The sequence below is a fragment of the Petaurus breviceps genome, unplaced genomic scaffold (assembly GCF_028583685.1).
Source record: "Petaurus breviceps papuanus isolate PSGF00001 unplaced genomic scaffold, PetGlider_PUasm1.0 81, whole genome shotgun sequence".
Classification (NCBI taxonomy): Eukaryota; Metazoa; Chordata; class Mammalia; order Diprotodontia; family Petauridae; genus Petaurus; species Petaurus breviceps.
The window spans coordinates 2031702-2057316 of record NW_027186546.1 but is presented as its reverse complement, the minus strand read 5'-3'; the positions used below and the strand labels follow the sequence as shown (position 1 = coordinate 2057316).

Sequence of the window (25615 nt, the reverse complement as noted above, 5' to 3'; positions counted from 1 at the left end):
ACACCATCCTATACTTTGAGCGACTACCATCTTCTTGTTCCTTTACTCAAGCTGTCACAGCAGCTATCTAGGTTTATGTTCCCCATAACTCATGTTGAAACTCCCCTATCTTGTATCTTCTATCAAGCTCTTTGTACTTTTTAAGCTCTCCAAGGTGACAAGTAGTCAAATCAGAAACACTCATTAGTGGAGGAAGAAGTCAATTCCACTTATCCTACACTTATGACTAGGAATCTATCTCCTGTATCATGCAATATATGTACACTTTAACTGTCTTTCTAGAGACACTGCCCCTGTCTCTATTGTCTGCCCCAGAGTGATGCCTTAGAATAATAGGAAGGCTGGATAGCAAGGGAGCCAGCACCATGGCAAGCCAGTAGGGAAGATAGTCTAAGTCAGATAAGACTTTGCAGCAGCCCTCAGAATATACCCATTGTTCACCTGTTTTTTGCTTTTGTCTAATCCTGCTCTAAGAGCAAGTCTACACTAAGCAATTAAAAATAGAACTCAAGTAATTTTATGGCTGATTGAGGCAAAAACAAAAAGTTTTACTTAACTGGTTGTTTCATACATAATGTATGTTGTTTCATATAAATGTATATTTGGCTTGGGGGGAAGCAGGGATGGAGGAGATAGGGGCATGATTCAAGCCTTTTTTCAAAAGTTACAAGGAAAAAAGTCTGACATTTTTATCATTTTGTATATATTCCAAAACGTAGTCACACTTTCAGTTTCAACATATTGTCAATGATGATGATGGTGATTATAATTATAGATTGATCCATCACTTAACCTTACTTCCCTAAGAAGAAATTAACAAATCAGTAGCACTATAAGGTTTGACAACACACACAAAGGCCATCATGACAAAAGCCACTTTTAAAAGATGAACTTATTTTTGTCACTAAAAAGAAGATTGTTTATTTTTAATGTATTTTGTAAATGTAAATTCTGTAACTACTCTGAGATCTACCTCAATGGTCATCAGTTTTAAAACATCAAAAAGATTTTTCTTCTCTTAAAAAACATTCAGGTATGTTTATATGCCCTCAAACTTTCATGAAGTCAGAGATCACATCATGAATATAAAATGGCTGTACATAAAAGAAAATGAAAAATTCCTATTTGGCCTAGGTCTAGTTAATAACTATGGATTCTTTGACCTCAAAAATTCTTCTTTCTAGATATGTTGCTGCAGTGAACTTCTGGTCACAGTGAATTGCAGTAGTTTCTTTAGGGAAAATGCAAAGAAATGCAAGGAGTTAATTTATGACTAACTGAAGTATTAGAATCTACCAAACTTCACTCTGTTATTCTCATAGATCAAGAAAGTGGCAGATCTGATGCATCTGTTGTAAATGTAGTCATTGAGAACCAGTTGCATGGTGTTTTAAGAACTATCGGAGTTTTCATTCTTTTTATTCATCATCTAAGTGAGGCATCCCTGGAAACCGTATTAACTTATGTGAGACCATCAGTGTAATGAGACAGTAACTTAATGAGTACTAATATGCAATAGTACTTCAGTACCTAAAGGAGTTAATGTGACTTCCAAAGGTACCTAACACTGTAAGGCTGACTTAACACTGATAAAATCTAGTTTACTGAATTTCTACCAACTGAGTTGCTCTGAAGAAATGCTTATTTTATACAATTTCTTCAGATTAATTCAGCGGATAGGAGGGAAAACTACTTAAGTGAATAGTTTTATATATTTCGAAGCTATGGTTATGTATTTTGCATATGTAACTACATGTTAATGCATTTGCTCTTTTCCCTATCACTTTCAGATGTCTATTTCACTTTATAGTCTATCATTACTATGCCATTTTGTGCATTTACAAGCATGCTATTTCAAATAAATAAATGAAATTCAAACACATACTAGAGATGTGTGTTTGTCACTTATTAGCTAAGACCTCTTGCATTTTGTTTTCAAATATTCATCTAGTGGAACTATATTTTAAAGAAGCCATGCATAGAAACAAGTTACGTGTACTCTTAGGTATATAGCAACCTTTTAAGTTCCTCTATAATTTCCTCTTCCATAATTATGTTTCACTCAAAACTAACTAGATTTGTATTTTTCATGCTAGAAAAAAAGGACTTTTAACTTTTTCATTATTTCTGAAAATTATATTATTATATTATTAATTAATTAATAAAAATAATTAATATTATTACATTATTATAAACCCTAATTATGGTTTGCTGTCCCCAATCCAAAGGTGCCACATCCAACTCAGAGAAGGAAATCATAGAACAGACAACTGTCATGTGACTATAGAAGTAAAGGAAGAAATGTTACAATATGATTCAAAACATTAATATACTGTTTAATAACACTAGACCTGATTAAAACATATCCCCAAAACCTGAAAAGTTTTTAATAGAAAAGGGGTTCAAAAGATCTTCAAATTCGCATAAGAGAGTTCCCAAAATGTAAACAAAAACTTGTAATAATTTTCACTCTGTGTGTGTGTGTGTGTGTGTGTGTGTTTGTGTGGTTTTGTTTGTTTCTTTTAGGAAGTGCTGGGGTCTCAGAGTCCAGAATTTATCGGGAATCCAGAGGGCGTGGGAGCAATGAACCTCACATCAAGCGTCCCATGAATGCTTTCATGGTATGGGCTAAAGATGAACGGAGGAAAATCCTTCAAGCCTTTCCTGACATGCACAATTCCAACATCAGCAAGATACTAGGTAAGAGGTAGATTAGTAATAGTTAAAATGAGCATACTTTTAATTTGCAGTTTTTACAGTTTGTAAAAAGATTTGCAGGCCAGAAAAATTCAGGTTACCTGCTAATATAAAGAATATACATAAATACTGGGGGTTTCTTCCTCTGATAATATACTTCATACTAAAATTTGAACTGTGAGAAGAAAATTGCTTCCATAACTAATTTGGTTCTTGTTTTCCACCAGTTTCAGTGATGAATATAGATATACAGAGATATATATCTACATAAATTATGTGTATATAAAATACACTATTATTTCTTTCTAGCCTTGACCATATTTGCAGAATTAAAAAAAAAACACCTTTTCAACCTTTGCAGCTTTCAGTGTAATATGGAAACGACAGAAACAAAGGTACATTCACGCATTTGTATACAGAAATAGGAAATCCACCCTTTTTTAAAGAAAGCTGTTTAAGTTAAGATCTCAGTTGAAGTCCCAGGAAAACAAGAGAGAAATTTTTCCACTCCTCTCCTTTTTGCCTCCATGCCCTTTCTTTCTATCACTGCCATCAATGTCATCATAAAATATTCATCATGAACAAGTTAAACAAATATATTTCAGTCTTCTAAGAGCTCATCATGAAAACAGAAAATAAACATTATATTATACCAGTAAATTACTATTTGGAAAATAAATAGCAAGCAATTAATGTCTCTCAAGGCTACAAAGTAATAAGTATTACACATAGTAAGTATATAAAGAAAGGGTCTTAACATAGGATTCTGGTTGAGGAAAGAATCTAATGCTAATATAGTTGCCATTAAATATCACTTGTTAAGTCATATTTTTAAGTAAGGTTCCAAGCAGCAGACATTGAACAAATGCTTTTGCCCTCTATGAGTATATAATCTCTGTCACTGCATCTAAGTTGGGAGGGAGGGGTTACATGTGTATGTAAAATATTTTGATGTCTTTTAAAAATTTCTTTTTCTATATAAAAGAACTCTGGTTCATTTGAAAAATAGATTTATAGAACAATAAATGAAATGATTAGAAACATAAATTAACCCATTGTGAATGTGTGTATATTTATGTACATGTGTTTGTGTATATATATATATACATATGTATGTACATACATATGACCCATTTCCAATTTTTTTGATTGTATGTTTTTTTTTAATTAAAATAGTTTTTTTGTTGAATTAGAAATTACAAGTAATGGAGGGAATACGGGGCTAGAGAAAACCAGAAGTCCCAACTTTTTCTCAAAGAGAATAGATCATGTAGACTATAGGCCAGTGAATTTGACATCAGTTCCTGGGAAAACTCTAGAATATCTAGAATAGAAAATTAAGTGAGGATCACAAAGAGCCAGCATGACTTCAGAAAGAACAATTCACTGTATTCTCATTTAATTTAATTTTTAATAGTTACTAGATTGTAAATATAACATTAATTTTAGCAAAGCATTTGACAAAATCCCTCATTCTTTTCCTGTGAAAAAGAGGGTGACGCAGTGAATGGAGCACGGGCCCTGGAGTTAGGAGGACCTCAGTTCAAATCTGGACTCACACACTTAACACAAAAACTAACCGTGTGACCTTGGGCAAGTTGTTTAACCCCAACTGCCCTCCAAAAAGCAAAAAAAAAAAAAATAGGGAAAGATATGGGGTAGAAAATATGCATGTAATAGATTAATAATTGGCTAAATAACCAGAACCAAAAAGTAGTCATTAATGTTTTAATGTCACCTAGGAAAGAGGCAGCCAATGGAGAACCCTATAGGGATCTGTGGTTGATCCTTTGTTGCTTGGATAAGGGAATAGATGGAATGTTTACCAAGTCTGTAGTCAACATTTCAGAGTCATTATTCAAAGAAATTCTTTAAAGTTTATAAGGACAAATGTACAGTCTTATGCTGGAGTTCATAAAAACCAACTTCACAAATACCATAAGAGGAAAGATAAAGATAATGGTTTGTTTGGGAGTTTAGTAGGCTAGAAGATCAATGAGTCAACAATGCATTATGGAAATTAAAGAGAGGCATAGTTTCCAGGCCTAAGGAAATCCCTAAGATCCAATGTATTATTCTCTCTGGTCAGACCATATCTGAATTATCTTCAGTTTGGGGCACCAAATTTTAAGAAGGGCTGTTAAATTGTAAAGGTAAGCAGTCAAGATTGTAAAGTGCCCTAGAATCATTGTAGATGAGGATGAGATCATTTCAGGATGCTTACTCAAAAACAGGACACTTTGTTATCAGGTTGAATGATAAATGGTCTCCAGTATTTGAAGGGTAGTCCTATTGTAGAGGGGTCATATTTACTATGCTTGGCTCAGGAAAAATTAGAGGAAAAAGTTGGAAGGTAAAAAGAGTCAAATTTAAGCTTGTTTTAAGGTAAAACTTTGTAACACCTGGAGATGTCTAATCAATTGATGATGACTTCCCTCTCACTGCAGGGTTTCCAGCAAAGTCTAGATAATCGTTTGTCAGTTATGTTACAGAGTGGATTTCTTACTCAAGTATAGGTTGTACTTGGTGACTTCTGAGATTGTGTGTTATTTAGAATAAGGGGTACTACAGTATTAACAAAAAAAATGATATTTTGTGAAATATTCCAAAATCCTTAAATGAAACAAGAAAGATAACACTATATATATATATATATATATATATATATATATATATATATATATATTTTAAATAGGGCATACTATAATTTCAGTAGAATAGTTTAGTCATGTCAGATACCCTTTCATAGAATAAGAAAAGGATATCGCCTAAATTTAGTAGTTTTTGAGGGTTAATTACAGAGATACCATTTATATACAAAGCAGATTAACAAGGGTCTCTATAGAGGGGATGGCCTCAATATTTAGTCCTAAATAAATAAGTCATCTATGGAAATCTACAAGATTATTCTGAGTGAGTGGCCCATTTCATATAGAAAGTACAAAGAGAGCTTGATTGTTTTGGATAACAACCTCCGACAGCACGCTGCTAATTCATTCTGCTTAAAACAGGCGCTTGAGCTGGGTTGACATTTTACGTGGTCTCTGGGGATCCTAGTTGACATTTTAAAGGGCTTCTAAGCATTTTATAATACCCTAAAATCTGGTTTTAATAAGCCATTCTGCTGAAATTGTTAACATAAGGAATCACCTTTTACTGTTTGGCGCTAGATCAGGGGGATACAGGGACATCTTTTTTTGATTAGACATACAGTAGTTGGAGTAAAATGTGCAAATTCATTACAGACCCCATAGAGGTGACAGACAGTGTAGCTCAGTCCTAGCTCTTCCTTGTTTTGTTGTCAGCTTTAGGAGGAAAAGGGGGCTCTTTAAGACAATGTGAGATGTTTCCTTTATTTTGAACATCAAATATTATTTCCTGGTTTGAACCTTCTTCCTTTGCAATCAAGAGAAATACCCGAATGTCCTCCTTGACAAACATATTTCAAAGGTCTCCTTTTGATTGCAAAAGACCAATCTTTTGAAATCAGCAGGTCCCTCTTAACTGGCCCAGGGTGAGTAACTAGAGACTCCCAGATCAAGTAGGTATTTTCATCTCTTTGTGAGGTATCTAAAATGGCTTTTTCACCATCCATTCTTGGTTTGTTTGGAGGGAATTGTACCAAAGCTTTGTGCAGGGGTCACAGGAATTTTGTTTCCACTGAAAATAGCTGGGAATGGGTCAATGTTTTTCAAGGGATATTTAGAAAATATGAAGTATAGCGTGACCAAAAAAACAGAAATATGACTTATATAGTTAGCAGAAATTTACCCCATTATACTATGTGATTTTGAAAATGTCTGCATTTATTTCATAGTTATATTTAAAGTACTTTGGGACTAGTCATACCCATAAAAATTCCCAGGAATCATTTCCTGGCACCAAGGCATGTTGTCAATGTAGTTGGTTACCAAAACTATATCCCAGGATGCCAAAGAGGTGACAAAGGTTGTACTTGTCATTATCAAGTAATTTTGTTATTTTGTTCTCCTATTTTTCCCCGATATACAAATTACATCTAAATGTATAGCAACGTGCTTCCTGGGATATTTCAAAGGTGCCTGGCATTGTCTGAATCATTTCTGAATAGCTGATATTGAAAATCCTTTTTTTTTTTGTTCTAAAAGTTTATGTGATTTTAGTTTTCTTTATAAATGAAGTTCATACTTGGAAGATAGCAATTTCTTTGTGCAATCACCTCTCTCCAAAGGGTATTTCTCAGATTTTAATTTGTGATTAATAATGAAAAGATTCAAATATCTTGCAATAACCTTATGGGACAGAGAAAAAAGATTTTAAATATTTTTGTAGGTAACTAAACTGAGCTACACATTTTAGAGATTGCCTGATGGTTAGATAATAAACATTTAGAAACTTCCTAAGTACAGTATGGTATTTAAAATCACTAGTAACCATACTGTTGCTATCATTTTCCATGTATGCAAGAAAGAATGACTTCTTTCCTCTTTGGAAAGCTGTAATGCCAAGGTATATAATTGCCATCTTTTACCCCCAAAGGCCCAATCCTTCTTTTATGTTCCTCACTTCCTAAATATACTAGTAATCTTTAATCAGCATTTGCAAAAGTAGCAAACTTCATTGTAAAAATGCCTAGTGACTTGCTTTTGAAGCCAAGAATTATATGCAGTAGATATAGAAAGATTACTGGACTAAGAGTCAGAAGAAAGGTTCTTCTTCAAGCTTCTACTATTTAATAGTCTTGTTTCCTTAGGAAAGTCATAATTTCTCAAAAACCTCTTTCATCATCTGTAAATTGGGGATTATAAGACCTTTCCTGCCCAGCTCACAAGCTCACTATGAGGACCTAATGAAATTTGGTAGAAATAATAACCAGTAGGTTATGATTACAAATCTATTTGCATTATAATGACTATGTTTCAGTATAGTATGCTTTTCCTTATGTGTACTTTACTTTACCTTGATTAGTTGTGTTGCCTTGCAATTTTTTAGTTACTAGAATAATACCCTCTCAAGTTTCCAGTCATGTAGTGTTCTACATGGATGCTACACTGAAGTAATATATTTGTGAAGACTCTATTTTTATCAGTTAATCTACAAGTACATATCATCAGAGTAAAAATTTAGGGTATCATGTAAATAATACACAAAAAATATACTCAGTTAGAATGATTTGGCTTTTTGTATACACAGACTATGGAAATCTACTCTGATATGAAAACATCCAGGAAAAAAAATCTACTTTCTAGTTATTCTGTATTAAATACATCAAAAAATTACTCTATTTATATCTATCATAAAAATTATGTTGAAATACCTATCAATGATAATCAACCTTTTTATTTTTACAAGAATTGGGCTTCTGAAGCAAAACACATTTCTTTACAATATGACAAATGCTATTTTTAACAAGAGAAATCAAAGGATAGAACACGCTGAAATGATGATACTTGCCTTTGAAGCTTCCTTAAAGAACTTAGAATAAAACATTTAGTACCAGTATATTCTAATGGAATAAACACAGACCAGACTGTCAGAAATCTTGAATTTTTGCCATAGTATCAACAATGTCTTTTGAAAAAAATTATTTCACGTGTATAAAGTGGAGATAATCACACCATGTGAGCCATCCACAAGACTATACATCCAATCCAAAAAAAGAAATTAACATAATAGGCATTTACTACCACTAATAATTCAATTCAACAAGAATTTATTACGCACCTACTATGTTATTGGAAATATATGCAAGGACTGAAAAAAAGGAAAAATTCTCTTCACTTAAGGAATTTATATTCCATTAGCATGGATGTATAGAGAAATAGATATAGATAAGTATGTATTAGGTACATATAGAGCAAATACAAAGTAATTTCTTTTGAAGGAGTCTGGAAAAAGCATTAGACATTGGAGAAGTCATTAAAGGTCTCCTGTAGGATTTGATCCTTGAGTTAAGATCTAATGGAAAATAGCTTGTTCAGAAGGACAGAGGCAGAAAACAATGTCATGTGTGGGAAAGCAAAGAGGCCAGTTTGGCTGGAAAATACAATGCTTGAGACAAAGTAAAGTAATAATCAATAGAAAATAATTACTGCATCATTCTTGTGGGAGACAACATAAAAATCTGATGAATTTGTAAACTATGAAATTAGAAACACAATTAAATGTGAAATGTTCCACAGAAGATAACAGCAATAATAATGCCTCAGTGTTTTACATTTGTAAAACTTTCTTTATAACAACCCTGTGAGGCATATAGTACCAAAATTATTACCCTCATTTTTTGCATTCTAGAGCACTAAAGTTAGGAAGGCTTACCTGAATTTCCCATGATCACACAGCTAATAAGTATCAGAGCCAACTCTTGAACACAACCCTGATTTCAGGTTGTGATCTACATATTTAATTTTTAAACTTCTAATTCCTTCGTAATTTCTTTAATTTCTTTCTGGATGACTTTTTGGAAGTCATATCTACTGCTTTGGTGAATAAATTTTTCAATATGTACTCTGAATTAAAAATACAAAAGTTCTTGGGTTTATCTATCAAACATACTCATTTATAATGGATATATTCATTTATCATGTCACGTCATGACTCAAATATGCATGGGACACAAGATAAATAGTATGCATTTTGTTTGCTAGCTTTTCATTCTAGAGCCACATGCCATAGTCTAACATTATGCAAAGTCATGTCTCCATTTGAAAACTGGATTGTCAACTTCTCTAAGTGGGTTATCCACTAACAATGAGAACTTGGAATCTCTGCATCAGATACTTTGGCACAACAATCCTAAGAAATATTGGATCTAGTCTAACTTTACAGTAACAAGAACTATAAGAAGAGAAATTTCTAAGAGAGAAGCTTCTGCCCTAGCAGCCCTTTATATCTCTGCTGTGAAGGAGAGAGGTTTTGTTGTCTGTTCTTTAGAACCATCGATGGTTTTCCAATTAAAGCTTCCCTTTAATTATCTTTTCATGTTTTCATTGTTGTAGTCATCATCTGTATATTCTTATAGTTCTCATTTTTTTTACTCCAAGATCACAGAAATCTTCCTATTTTAAAAAAATTCCTTATAGTAATGAGTTTAAAAAAAAAACGTAGTTTTGTATTATTTAGTTATGTGTCATGACCGAGCCTATATGCAACATCTGTTTTTCTTGAGGTGAACAAACATGCTTGTAATGCAGGTGCTGCCTTCATTAAGGAAGAAGAAAACCAAGGATTTACTTTTAAGATTTAAATTTGACAGAAAAGTTTGAGCACATTTCAAGGAAAACCAAACTAATAGGAAATGCAGTGGCAACACAATAGGTTACATTTGTTCCATACCCAAAGCCTGATTTTCTATAGGCATAGTATGATTTCTTTTAAATTCGGTGGCTGTGAGCTGGTTGTTTACATTCATCTCTGAACTGCAGTGAGCAGTTCTATGTGGACAGCAAAGTTGCTGTACAAAAATTATTTTAATAGTGTCTTCATCACCTCCACTTTAGCATGGAACATAACTTAAACCTGAATTTTGACTTTTATAACAGTCAACTAGCATTTATTAAGAGCTTACAGTAATATTTTACTGTACAAACATGCTGTATTCACATATAGGATTTTTTAGCCATTCCCAAACTGATGGACATTTACTTTGCTTTCTATTCTTTGTTACCATAAAAGATACTCTAAAGCTTATTGTTTCAGCTAAACATTTTCTTGTTGTTGTGGGGTTTTTTTGGGGGGTGGGGGGGTGGGAAGGAGGTTATTATCAGGAGGATTTATGAGATGGACCCAGTATTGAACCAAATCTGTATAAATCCTTACAATTATAACATTTCAAAATACTAGGATCCTTGCACAAAAGATTCCAAACAAAGTAGACCTATTCCAAAAATATTCTATAATTTGGTATCCTTGGAGTACTAGCTTTGAAAATGATCATAAGGACATTATTTTTTGTGTTTATCTGGAGAATACTCCATGATTGAGCTAGATAATGAGACTTTAAGAGTTTAGCATTAGCTATCCAGAGAATGTGACCTGACCAGCAGGATTCATATTGATGATACTTGTAGCAATAGATATATAAAAGCAATAATAAATCAAAAAGTATGCTATTGAGGTTTTTAACTATAGAAAGAATAAAATAAATGCATCCTCCAGGCATAAGCTTTCATACAATGAGGCTGATTTTTATGGAGTTGTTTTTCTAAATCAGAACTATGTACATCTATAAATCTACATAACACATGAGTATCTAGGCATATATATGTATATATACATATATGTATATTTCTAACAGGAAATTATGGTAAAGGGATAGTTATTTTCCTTTTCTCCGCATGGTTTCAGGCCATATTACCTAGACTAAATGTACCCATTTACAAACAGGCATCTTGGAAAGATGGCTATTAACAATACAAAGTGAGGTTACCTATCACTTGAGATAAGCAGAATAAACAAGCTTTATGAACTTTGCTTTGATGATTCTGGAAGCCAAACAAAAGCAACAGTATTAGTTCCTAGGTGGGCTGGGCTTTTCTTCAGTTGATTCTGTTTATCTCCTCCAAGCTAATATACCTAATGGTTTTAGAATACCCTAAATGGTTTTTTCAAATTTGTGCAGGGCTACACTAATCACTTGCAGATAGGTATGCCTATCTGCAAATGAGCTGATTCCCCCATATGAGCTATAATATAAACATAACAGTATCAGCAGAATCAAGAAATATAACTTGCATGGAAAATTTACTGAAATGATTTAGCAAAAAATAAAAAACTCCCAAGAAGTTTTTTTTTGTATTTTTATTTTATTTTATTTTATTTTATTTTATTTTATTTGTTTTAGCCAAACTAGAACTGAATTAGAGGAAAAGGGGCAGGGAGAGCCGAGGGTGGAGGGTGCCAGAAAATATTCTCTGGTTGATCTAGTTAGCTTATCTATGAACTCAGAAGTGGTACCTGGGAACTGGGGTTTGTCTTCCAGAGAGAACTCCTGCTGCTGCCACCTGGAGGAAGTTTCCTCATTTGGGAGTTCCTTATGCCCATGACATTACAGGTGCAGTCCCTGTCTCTATTATTATATGCTAACTCAAGTTGAAATTTTACTTCGAAACTAATAAAAACTATTAAAGTTATGTATCTGGAGGAGGAAATGGCAAACCACTCCTGTGTCTTTGTCAAGAAAACCCCAAATGATGTCATAAAGAGTCAGACATGACTGAAAAATGACCAAATACACACACACACCCCATCATGCTCATTTCTCTCACTTTTTATTTAGTCATTGTATAATAAATATATTATATATTTATTGCATTTAATATACATTTGTTGTTAAAATACATAATAAATGTATAGTATTATACAGAAATATATTTAGTAATATATAAATATATTTATTATAATAAATATATTAGCAATGCCTATAATTTATAAATAGGTGAATATTTAAATAGAATTTTAATGTAGACATAATCCAGTACTCAAATAGATTTGTGATCTCATCATTTTCCTGTTAATAAATCACAACTTATTTATGTCTGCCTGATCTATGCAGTGTTCCTTCATGAAGAGGCATTTTTTTCATTGTTTCATGGGTCACCACAACCAAAGAAATAACCAACAAGTGTCCAGACTAATGATGAGAAACTTCTCTATCATCAGCAAGATGGGGGTCCTATTACTGGTTACTTGCTCAGAGTATTCCCAGCACCATAGACCTTGCCAAAGCCTGTACTTCTCACATCTCACAGAAACATATCCATACCATTATCAGATATAGGAGCAGAACTTTGAGAAGGAAAGTAGGCATATTTAATTGAAATGATGGCTTTAGGGTGTGTGTGTGTGTGTGTGTGTGTGTGCGTGTGTGTGTGCGTGTGTGTGTGTGTGTCTGTGTGTCTGTGTGTGTGTGTGTCTGTGTGTGTGTGTGTCTGTGTGTGTCTGTGTGTCTGTGACCATATATACATTTTAGGTGGCTATGCTACATATTCTGTATATCTGACTGGCTGAACCCAGACTCACACATTGGACTCCCTCCCGCCAAATATTTTTGATCTAGTAACACTGGCCTCTTTATTGTTCCTGGAACAGAATACATTCTAACTTCCCATCCCTACTGCCCAGAATGCTTTACCTCCTCATCTCTGCCTCCTGGCTACCTTCAAGTACCAGCTAAAATTCTACTTTCTTCTGGAAGCCTCTCCTAAGCTCTCCTAATTTTAGTGCCTTCCTTCTGTTGATTTTTCATATTTATTCTACATAAAGCTTGTTTGCACAAAATGTTTACATGCTCTGTCCTCCATTAGATGTGAATTCCTAGAGGACAGGAACTGGCTTTTACCTTTCTTTGTAGCTTCAGTATTTAGCACACTGTTGGCACATGTTGTTGTTCAGTCGTTTTCAGTTATCTCCAACTCTCTATGACCCTATTTGAGGTTTTGGTTCTCCAACTGGGCAACTAGGAAGCAATGGTCCTAGAATCAGGAAGATCTGAGTTCAAATCTGGTCTCAGCTACTTAGAACCTGTGGTGACCCTGGGCAAATCACTTAACCTTGTTTGTCTCAGTTTCCTTATCTGTAAAATGAACTGGAGAAGGAAGTGGCAAACCACTCCAGCATCTTTGCCAAGAAAACCCCAAGTGAGGTCACAGAGAGTCGGACATGACAGAAAACTAAGTGAACAACAGGCATAGCTAAAAAGAAATGTATGTGAGAAAGACTTATAGCTGTTAAGTAGGTTCATTATGGCATGACTCTCAAAAACACTAATCCTATCTCTTTTTTGGACCAAATTTGTGTTTTTATTGGTGTTGTGAACTTCTAGTGGTGAAACTCCCTTCATCAATGAAGATTGGCACAAACTCTGCAATGTAAAGACTTAGATTAGAAAGTCGCCCCCCAAAAAAGAGATACAGGCAATGGGGTATAGAAATCCATCTTGCCCTACAAGAAAGTAAGGGGGAAGAGGATAAGGGGAGGAATGGGGGGAGGATATATGAGAGGGCAAACTGAGGGGAGGAGTAATCGATATGCTTGTCATCTTGGGGAGGGTATAAGGGGAGGGATGGGGAGAAAATGTGGAGCTCAAAATCTTGTGGAAATGAATGTTGGGCACTAAAAATAAATAAATAAATAAATTCTGGGGGGAAAAAAGGTTGCCCAAGGGTTGGAATCCAGAGCTTCCTGACTTTGAAGCAAATGACTACAACAAACTTCTCTATTGTTCCTTTAATGCTAATTTGGGCTATATTAATGGGATGAGAAGGCACAGAATGATGGAGATGATTGCTCTGCTTTCATCAAATCACATCTGGAATTCTGGATGTGCTTTATTAACATGGAGCATATCCAAAGGAGTCTCAGCCTGTTGGCTGGGGAACTTAAAACTGACTCATGGAGTTTAAAGAAACAACAGTAATTTTTGCACATTGTATGTGCTTAGTAAATATTTAGTGAATTTTTGTTTATCCTGCAGGACCATACAGTAAAAATGCCCTGTCCTTATAAGCTGGCACAGCATGTTTTTCCTGATGAAATATGTCATGTGGACTTTGGAACACGTACAGATATTCTGTGATTGTTTTCTGTTTACTGTGTGACAAAGAGGAACCTTTTGATTGGCTGCTAGACCAAAATTCAGGGTGCATACCCAAGACAATAACCAGCCATATCAATCCCTCTCTCTCCTTGGCTGCATTCAAGTAAGGAGGATGAAATAGTACAATCCTCTGGGTAAAGAAAGAAGCCTTTATCTCCTTTCTTCTTGGGCTGTGATTAATCAAAAGGCCTCTTTTTGACCCACAGTAATTTTACAGGAACTAGTCAAAGCATACCTGCACATGCTCCAAAGTCCACATGGTGAATTATACTATGCAGAATGATTGCACATGCTCATAAGGACTGGACTTTCACTGGCCAATATCTCATTACATTTGGATCATATTTGGAGTGTTTCTCTTTGAAAAGAGAAGACTTAAAAGAGATAATATGTCCCCATTCAAATAAAGATTAACATATTGAAAATGTATTCTTTGTAGATCTAGAGAGCAGAACTAGGACCAATGGGTAACAGATTTTAGTTCAACTTGAAGGAAAATTTCCTAAAAGTTAGAACTGTCTAAAAACACAATAGGCAGCTTAATGACGATCAATCTCTAAGGTGCCAAAAGATACCATTAGACTTCTCTGACATTTCTTCCCTTCACGTAACTATGCTTTAGCTAACTGGACATCTCATTTCCCAACATTTCCTGGAATGTTCTATCCCCTTACCTTTGTTTAGACTATTCCTTACACCTTGAATTTCTTTTTTCTTGCACCTTATTTCCCCCTTACCATCTAAATCTTACCTGTTCTTCAAGAATCAACATAATTTTCCCCCATAATGTCTTGCATTATCACACAGGGTGAAACGTGATGTCTCCTTCCTCTAAATCTGCTTTGTGCCCTTATTTATTCCCCTCTTTTTGTCTTTTATTTGTTTGGGCACATGTCATTTCTTTCCTCGCTAGAATAGAAGCTTCTTGAAAGCAGGGATCACATGTTGTTCCTCCTTGTTTCCTTCTTGTCTCCTACAGCCTGTAAACTGAGTATCATAGATGAAGGAAGGAATAACTAGTCCTTTGAGCTATTCAATCGAAATGCATGATGAAACATAAAAGGATTTTTACATTATATCAGAATTCAATGTCAAAATGAAGCATGTTTCTATTCAAATTAGTTGTGTGCTATAAGAGCACATCAGAGTTTTAATATTTTGCTGGGGAATTTGATTTAATTACTGATATGAAATAAGCAAAAAAAATAGGACTATAAATTAATTATCATCACATCTGTAGCATCCCAAAAACTCAGTCAAAGCCTCTCTTCTTAAAGTAGTAGGATTTACACTTTATACCTACAAGTCAAACCCATTTATTAATACCCAAATTTTGACCAATATTGTAGCCCCAGATTTACATTTTTTTCTGAATGCTTTTCTTTTTTAGGATGTTTTCAGATGCCCAAGTTAGAATATGCTAACTGCTTTTTTTATAGGCTCTCGCTGGAAAGCAATGACAAACCTAGAAAAACAGCCATACTATGAAGAACAGGCTCGACTTAGCAAGCAGCACCTGGAAAAATATCCTGACTATAAGTATAAGCCCAGGCCAAAGCGAACCTGCCTCGTAGATGGAAAAAAATTGAGGATTGGTGAATATAAAGCAATTATGCGGAACAGACGTCAAGAGATGAGGCAATATTTTAATGTTGGGTATGGTTCATTCGTTATTTTTTCTTCTAAATTGGGAAAAAGCCTTTATATTTATTACACTTAGTGGTATACCAAACTCACTTGATTAGTAACAACATAACATTTTAATACGAGTATGCAGACAACCTAAGTAGAAGGGTATTTGAAAACTGCCAACCAAGTCCCCTAGAGACAGTGAAAAAAAATTAAAAATAATAATGGGCTGGATGGAGTAATGGATAGGGAACTATCCTTGAAATAAGGAATGCCTGAGTTCAAGTCCTGCCTCTGGTATATACTGGCTATGTGACCCTGGACAAGCCTTTCAATTTCTTACGGCTTTAACAACACTGCATTGCAGAAAATGTACCATTTTGGATAGTTAAGGAAGTTTCTGCATCTGGGACCTTCCTTTATCAAGGGAATTACAGATCCTGTCCTTATTCCTAATAATAATAGCAAACATTTGTATAGTACTTCTAAATTAGCAAAGTATTCATTTATTAAAATAAATTAATTTATATGAAAAGTCATCAAATTCTTTAAACTGAAATTTGACTTGTATTAGCTTACTTAACATTCTAAAAACAAGAACTTCAACTAAAATGTTTCAAATTTGCAAAAACAAGGACAAGCTACTAGATTTATAAATCAAATTCCAAATTTTAGTAGCTTCTTTGGTTCATTAAATCAAATTCTGTTACTTGCAATCTTTAATAAGATGAATAACTATACTTCTTGAAACAAGAAGTAATAGTTCGCTTGAGGTCAATGTGCCATGAAGCTGCTTTCAGACATAAGGAAACACTTGACTAGGTGAAGAATGAATGTTTAGATGAAAAAGAGGAAATCATAAACTGTAACATATGATTCAAACCAAATATGTACTCTTTCAGAATATTTGTATTTAGCATAAGGATTATACTCAAGGAACAGTGAAGCTGTGGGACAGAGAAGATTTCCATTCTTAATAGATGATGTTCATTTTAGGAGTTTCCAACTCTGTCTCATACGCTAAGACTTCTGAATCTAGATAAAAAGAACGGTGACATTACAATGTGTTTCCCATAATGGTACTAGTATAATGGAATATACATACCATCTCATATGATATGGAAATAGCAAGTGCATATGTTTAAAAAACTGAGGATTTAAGGACACTCAAACTTCTTGGAACAATAAATCCTGGGCCTAGCATGGCTGGAATTCAAGAAATAAAAAGTATTTTCACATCTTCCCTATACTCCTCCATTTTTGAAAAAAAGGTTCTCTTTACTGCCTCCAACACTGTGAAGAAGTACCCAGCTTAATGTTTGCCAGTTCCTGGAAAAATGCCATACATGGAATAGTTGAACATAAATGAATGAATTAGTCAAGGGTAAACTATTGATTATTACCTATCCTTACTGTAAATCTCCTTGTCCCTCTATAATGAGAATGGGAATTTGAAGATCTTCCCTGACCCTTAATAGACCTGCGGGGAGTTTGAAGACCTCCCCTGCTTTGAAAGTAAACTCTACCCCCTAACAGGCTGAATGCAATCACATGGAGTCTGTGATGGAGGGAATTTGCTGAAGGGTGCAGCAAAACCCACAGGAAGCAGAATATCATGCAATATTTATAATCATAGTCTTGATTGTGATCATGGGTGTGGTAAATATTGCATTGGCACTACACCCTCTCATTACAGTTGCCCCCAGACTCTAATGGGGATAGCTACATTGTTTTAGTCTCAATTTTGGGTTCTTTCCACTTCCTTGTTAATCACATTTGTCAATCAAAATTCTGTCACCTCTATATTTGAATCATGGAGTAGATTCAAGCCCTATATTGTCTATATGACCATAGGTTCAGAAATGGGGGTAAATTTGCTATAAGAGGGCATAAAATAGGTATGATCATGTTGGCTGTTTCTTGAAATCAGACACTGATGCCCAAAATGTTATTGGTTTGAGATGGGTAAGTTTACCACCGCTTCTGAAGTACCCAAATTCTCTTCTTCTATTTCCAAATATAGGCAACAAGCACAGATCCCAATTGCTACGGCTGGTGTTGTCTATCCTGGAGCAATTGCCATGGCAGGAATGCCCTCCCCTCACCTGCCCTCAGAGCATTCGAGTGTGTCCAGCAGCCCAGAACCTGGGATGCCTGTGATCCAAAGCACTTATGGTGTAAAAGGAGAGGAGCCGCACATCAAGGAAGAAATGCAGGCCGATGATATCAATGGAGAAATCTATGATGAGTATGATGAAGAAGAGGATGACCCAGACGTGGACTACGGGAGTGACAGTGAGAACCATATTGCTGGGCAAGCCAACTGATAAGAGTCCGACGAGCGTGGTGACCCTAGGGGGCCCGACGAAGCCCCAGCTGGTTCATCCCTACCAGCGGCCAAGCACATTAACTTTCTCATACACTGACTGTTATTTTAACTGTTAGTCTTAACTAGTTGGGACATCAGCTGACTAATAGACCTCAGCCTGCATCAAAAGGCTTTGGAAGGAGAAAAAATAAAACAGCAACAATATCAACAACAAGAGATTGAAATAAGCTATGGGTAAAATAATGCCAGTAATTCAGCTGCTATATCCAAGCACTGAAGTCTTACCCGTCAACTCTTTTTTTTTTTTAAATAAACTTTATGGCTGTTTGTTCTACAATGTTCTAGAAATTCTCACTCAGGTACACAGTGCCAACAAGTGGCTTGTGAATGTGTTTTGTTGTTTTGTGCTACAGTTTAAAAAAATAATAATTTTTTTTTGTTTTGTTTTGGTAATGCACCTGACAGAAAAAAAAAGAAAGATAAACTTCTCTTTACTCCCTTCCACTGTCTCCATCTCTATACCTTTGCATATTTTAGGGGTGGAAGTGTATGAAAGGGGAAGAGGGAAAGAGAGCCTGTTTTTTTTTATTTTTATTTTTCTGCCATCTGATACCCAATAGGCAATTATTTTCTTCATCGAGGACTTGGTTCATCTATTGCACACCACACTGCGTCTTTGAGCAAGTGCCAAATTTGTACTGAAGTGTTGAACTAGTTCATTTTTTTGGTTTGTTTTCTGTTCTTTCTCAGTTAGGACAGTGTTATGTCTTAGACAATCCCTTAAAGAACCTAATATACCAGCAGCTGGTGAGATTTGAATTTTTTTTTTTTTTTGGAAACTGTAGGTGCCGTTCTCAGGTGAAAAGAGAGAGAGAGAGAAAGAGAGACATAAAAAAAAATTTAGAGAAAAATATTTTCTGACCTTGGATTTTTGTGTGTATGTGTGTATGTTTATGGTACTAATAAGAATAATATTGGACCATTGTGAGTAAAACCCACATCTGGGGATGAAATCCCACATCCTCTAAGTGACTGGTCTGGAAGTAACTTTGACCTTTAATTTGCACTTCAAATGACAACTTAATCAAGTATGGGGCTCAGAAATTATGTTTTTAAACTTCTAATATTATCTTCATTGGATGGATCTGGTGGTCCTATTTAACAGAAGTGTGCATGTATAACACAGAAGCCACTAACCATACACAACCTGTTTGCAGATGCCTTTTTCCCTTTGATGATTAGTTTCACTAACCTTTGGCTATTTGAGGGTTTTGTTTCATTTTGTTTTTGCTAAGATCCTTTGACCTGTATGATTATGAGTAAGTCTGGCCTTTTGGCAGAAATTGAGTAAGCATTTTTCTTCAACATTCCATTCTTTTCTAACCAGGAATTGGATCTGGTGATTTTTTTAAGGTGTTGTGTTGTGTAAATTTTTCCCCCCATTTTTCTTTGTGATGAGATAGAGTCTCTTTGTATTTCACGATGATGAAAATAACAAATATTTTCACATAGTAGACAGCAGGATTCAATTAAAAAGCAACTATAGCCAAAGTAAATTGATAATATCTGAGCTCTAGCCACCATTGTCTGCTGAACTTGCCTTTGCTAAAAACGTCCTCTAAAGATATTCTCCTGAGGCAGGGTGTGTGCACATAGAGAGACAACAGGTGATGATTGCTTTATTTATTTATTTTTTTGCTTGCCAAAGGGCCACTAAAAGTGTGAGGCCTTTGCAAATAAATGCAGACTTTCCAAGGAAATTGCCAACAATGGTCATGAAACAGGACAGTATACCAACCAGTAATTTGGATGTGTGATGTTATTCACTCCATCTTTTTACTCAACCCCGCCACTTCCTGACCTATACTCCCAGCCCCACCAATTTGGATTTATACCTCTGAATAGGAACAAAATATCCTTTTCATTTTTTCTCTCTCTCAAAAGACTTGCTCTGGGGTTCTGCTTGGAGGAGCTATTCATATCCTGCATGTCAGAGATTTTGTTTCCTTTGTTCTTCTGTTTGTATTTGATGACTGTATATTTCAGTTGAACTGACTCTTCTTGCTAGTATTGTGATGATGATGATGATGATGATGATAATGGTCAGCTGTTCCCAGATTAGTAAATTATGTATAATTTATTTTATTTCCCCTATTCTATTTTATTCTATTCTGAATTGGAAATGCAGCCAACAAAGCTGTTAAGATATTTAAAGCTAATTTCCCTTCTCCAACTTTTTACATATATAGTACAAAAAACTATATATATATATAAATATATAAAATATATATACAAAAAACTCACTTATCCCAACATCTTTTTTCCCTCCCTTTTAAAAAAATTTTGGCCTCAGCGATGTCAAGTTCTGATGTTTATTATGAAGGAGTGAATTAATGGGAGTGTTGTGTTCAATCTTAATTAACTTCTGCTCTCTCATCACTCATTTTAGTTATTTAATTACCACAGTCATCTAGAGCCAATTTTTTGTTTTGTTTTGTTTCTTTTTTTTTTTAAGCACTCTGTTTGGATAAGGAAAAACTAGACACTTGTTTTTATATCATTATTAAGTACAATGTGAAAACAGATTTTTAAAAATTTGTTCCCTGTCTTTGTGAACAAATTATTTCTGACTTATGTGGGTTCACCTCTCACGTTTGCTGGATGCTTATTTTCCACCATGTTAGAAATATGCTTTGTTTTAATTTTGTGACTTTGGGCTACAAGGATACTTTGTTTTAGCTCCAGGTAGGGGCCACCAAGGCATTCATGGTTAGAGCCAATTGTGACACCCTTGTGAATAAATGACAAAACCTTTTTTTTTTTCTCCCTGAAGGAGAAGGCCACATCTTCTACTCTGGGTTGTTCATTGTGAACTTTAACAAAACTTTAATTTTAAACTCAGAAATAAATGTTATTAAATAAGATGTGTGCCAGAAAGACAAAACAAGTGTAGTCCAGAGCATAAAGCAAGCCAGCAACCCTATATCATATTCCTCACCTCTGCCATTTGACTTATGGGATGGCACTTTCTATTCCAGTTTTCCCTTATTATTTAAAAAATTATGCTAATTTATAAAATGATTTAAAGTTTATAGGTTACTATGTTAACTCATTGCCTTTTCTACATTTGATTGGTTGACAATACTGTAATGTCATAAAGCCTTATTTTTCTCCTTGCTTTTGTTTGTGCTCCATGGTACCCATGATAGACAAGCTGGAGGAAAAGAAGGTAGTTTTCATCTAAAATAGACAACAAAGGTATTAGTCTATATCTTAATCTGGCATCTCTATTCTTGGTCCCTTTCACTATTCCTCTTGTGTCCACACACACTCCTCCCTATGGCAGCAGTTCAATGGAATACATTTGGTGAATATTTAAGAGACAAGCACTGGAGAAAGTGGATTAAAGTTGCTTATATTTAAGCTGTTAATAATTTGGCTGGTTACCTCAATGGAATGAAATATAAACCTTTTCTCAATACATTCATGCCTTAAGTTAGTCAAACAAATTTTTAAATACATTTAGCATCTGAATTTAACAGCAATGTAATCAGGCCCCAGAAAGAATAATAACTATTGTTCTAATATATAATTAGTTGGGTGACCAAATGGTCTTACAACAAATAAATATGAAAGAATGCCTTTCTTTCATGACATAAATTCAAAGATTTGGTTTATGCATAGAATTTTTCTTTACTTAAATCATTATTAAAAAGTAAATTGTCTTCAACTTTTTTATATTCCATTTTCATGTTTTTTTTTTCTTAATCCAAAGACATGAGCAGTTATTTGTCCCTGAGGAAGCCTCTCATATCACATTTTAAATAACAAAAATAGTTACACTTTCACCCATTCTACTAGGTGGATTGTCCACTTGTAACTAAAGAATTACATACTATATTCACATGTGTAGATTTATGAAATATTGGTCTACCGAGTTACTGACAAAATAAAAACTACAGTTTTGCAAGGAAAAAATAAGTCCACTTAAAGTGAATTCAAGTAGCTCCTTATCTTATAGGGCATGGGTATGTGTTTAGCTTGGCTTCTAGAGTATTTACATTTAAAAATTTTCTTCTGTCAGTTTCGCAGACTGAAGATGATGTCATGTTGGGTTTTCTACTGATTGATTTCTATCCTCCCCAGTGTTTCTGTCACTGGTTCACTAAAACAGTATTTATATAGCTCCATTGGCTCTAAAGCTCTTGGTCCTTCTTACGGTTTGAATTTTACAAGTGAAAAGGAAAAAAAGAGAGAGAGACAATCAAATGCCTGGAGCTTAAAACAAAGTATGTGCAACCTACCATCTCACTTGAAATTTAATAAGAGAAATAATTATGTAAATATAACATAGAGTTATAGATTTATATTTTGTTCATAACACATAGTGTAATATAAGTTGTATATTTTCATGTTTTTGGTTTTATGTTATCATTCATGCCACAATAAAAAGAAAATCGGAGTTTATGTACTCTTAAAAAAAAAGATGTGGGTTGCCACCATCCTGTTTTTGTTTGTTTTTGTTTTTGTTTTTTTGCATTCCCCTTTTTCAGTATTACTGCCCTAAAGGCACCAATAAAAACAGCAAATGTGTTCTTTACCTATTACACTGTGTTTCTTTTTCCCAATTCTTATTATAGAAATGTGATCTTTAGTCATATTGTCAAAAAACAAAACAGGGAATGTTCATTTCTTTTTCTTTTTGTTTTCAATGTAAATAATCATTGCTTTTGATTCTCAAACACTAAAAATACCATGATTGAGAGGACATGATTGTTATGGGTATGTGGATAAAAACCAGTTTATTACTTAAAACTAATCTCTTTCATTTTGCATTTTAAAAAGTGAATAAGAAAAGAGGCAGTTCTGGTTTAGTAAGATCAGGTTGAAAGAACTTAGTATAAAGTTGAGTTCTTCAAATGGAAAATGACTATTTTCTGTAAGATTTCACTATTTTGGTTTTGATCTGAGAACTGAGTGCTTAATTCTTAGAACTAGACAATAATATTAGATGTACAGCCAAATCCCATCGTAAAGCATCTCGCGAGCTATGCCACAAATTTTGATTATACAGTCAACTCAAGTAATGACTCTTTTTTGCCCTGCCAGTTCTTGTGTATCTCTCATTTCTTACAACTTATAAAGTTTTCAACATGGTTTTTATCCTGATTTCTTGACATAGAATCAATTCTGTTCAGTTCCCACAAACATTAATTAAGTGCCTACCACTGCCTCGACCCAAGTTCAGGTCCTCATCAACCTTCAAATGGACTATTGTAATAGCCTATTAACTGGTCTTGTCCCATTTCAATTCATTGTTTATACCACTGCTCATGTAATCTTCCTAACAAACTGTTCAGTTAAAATAATTCCCCTTTTCAAAAACTTTTAGTGGTTCCACATTAGTTATGGCATATAAAATCCTAAATCTATCATGATCTGCAACCAACCTAGCATTCTGGTTTCATTTCAAACATTCAAAATTCCACTTAAACTAAATTACTCACTGTCCCATATTCATGCCCTCAGCTTCCTTCAAGGTTCAGCTCAGGTGCCACCGCCTCCAGGAAGTCTTTCATGATTCCAAATCTTTGTTAATTCTGTCTTCTTCCTCAAATTTTTCATGTGTATATTTGTATTTTTTAATATCATATTTCACTCAGAATGTAAGCTCTCTCAGAAGATACTGTTTTTGATTTTTACCTAGTAGAATGTCTTACATAGAATAGACATTTAATAAATATTTGCTGAATTAAATTTAAAGTATTCATGATACGGTATAAGGTTTTATGGCTTCTGAAGAGTCTGTAAGACTTTGGCCTCTTTTATTTCTCAAACATAAGTCATTATCCTATTCATTTTTTATTTTATTTTACCATTTCCCTTATGCCAACCTTTGTCTTGAAGTTGCTAAGTATCAAAAGTATATATTGACTTGCTCTGGAGGATCTAGTTCATTGTAGAATTTTTCTACCTCTTCACCTTCTGCAATAGATTTTGATACATAAGGGTTATTGTGTGGATCAAATGAGACCAAATTTTTAAAGTGCTTTGAAGATCTTAAAGCACTATGTAAATGCTATATTACTACTATAATTATTATCAGCTGACGCTACCTTCCTGATTATCTTTTTGCCTTTGCTAATCTTTAGTGTGGCAAGACAAGTTGACCAAATATTCCATAAAATGATTTTTTAAATTGTCTTTAGGCATATGATGAGGACAACTTTGCCAAATCTATTGCTTCTCCAGGGAGAACCTCAAATCTATTCTTCCATTCACCTGTAATTCCTTTTATCTTTCAGTCTCATTTATCATGAGAAGATCGATATTGATTTGCTTCAGTACTTCTAGTAGCATATGAATTTATTGGTATTTGGATAACAACCTCACCTTTAGAGTACTTCCAGTTAAATTCATTTTTAATAGACTAAGCACTGTGTGATTCTTAGCCTTCTATGTGCCCTTTCTACTGCTACCCTGAAACTTTTCTAATAGAAAAGACATGTGACTTGGATAGAATATGGTACAGATTTTACTATTTGTGGGAAAATAGTCCTGAAGTATTCATAACGAATTGGGTTTAGAACTTGTTGAATGGCTATACCAAAGGTAGAGTCATTAACAGTTCAATATCAACTTAGATGGTCTTTGATGGAGTATCCCAAGTAGTGCTTGGTCAGTGCTGTTCAACATTTTTATAAATGACTTAAATAAAGGCAGATTTCATATCAAATTTGCAGAAGACATAAAACAGAGAGATGACTAAAAGAAATAGATATGAGCTGTGATAAAAAAATAAAACAACTCAACAGGCTAGAACATTGGTTCAGATAAAAATAGATAAAAATTTAAAAGAAAAATATACAATCTTACAATCAGGTTAAAAAATTAGTTCCCCAGGTACAAGAGAGGAGAGATATAGTTAGACAGCAATGAGTCTAGAAAAAAAAAAGATGGGAGGACCAAAATACTTTGTATTTGCTTTGGTTTTTATGTTTTATTTTATTTATTTTTATCCTCAACTTTGTATTTACTTTGTATATACTTTGTATTTACTTATCTGTGGACATGTTGTTCCCCTTTTCCTGGTACAATGTAAGCTCCTTGAGGGTAGGGACTTATTAATTTTTGCCTTTTGTATCCTCAGCACCTAGAGTACAGTGCCTGACACATTATAGGTGCTTAATAAAGTCTTGTTGACTTAAAAAAAAGGCGTGGGGGCTTTAGTGCACTGCAAGTTCAATGTGAGTCAGCAGTGTAAGAAATCAAATGCACTCTTAGACTGCATTAGAAAAGGCATAGTATCCAAGAAGGTAATAGTGATGATGCGCTAGTCAGACTTGATCTGGAATACTGTGTTTAGTCCTGGGCATTTAGGAAGG

The 25615-nt window shown here is 34.3% G+C and overlaps 1 protein-coding gene across 1 annotated transcript in view; it reads left to right on the top strand.

Moving 5' to 3' along the window:
• Positions 1-22834, top strand: part of LOC138176105 (transcription factor SOX-5) — a 503378-nt gene extending 480544 nt beyond the window's left edge. The window contains exons 14-16 of the mRNA XM_069106851.1: positions 2527-2700; positions 15712-15928; positions 17925-22834. Coding sequence (XP_068962952.1) covers positions 2527-2700; positions 15712-15928; positions 17925-18228 — 695 coding nt within the window. The 3' untranslated portion in view covers positions 18229-22834. The remainder of the gene's footprint in view (positions 1-2526; positions 2701-15711; positions 15929-17924) is intronic.
• Positions 22835-25615: the final 2781 nt, after the last annotated feature.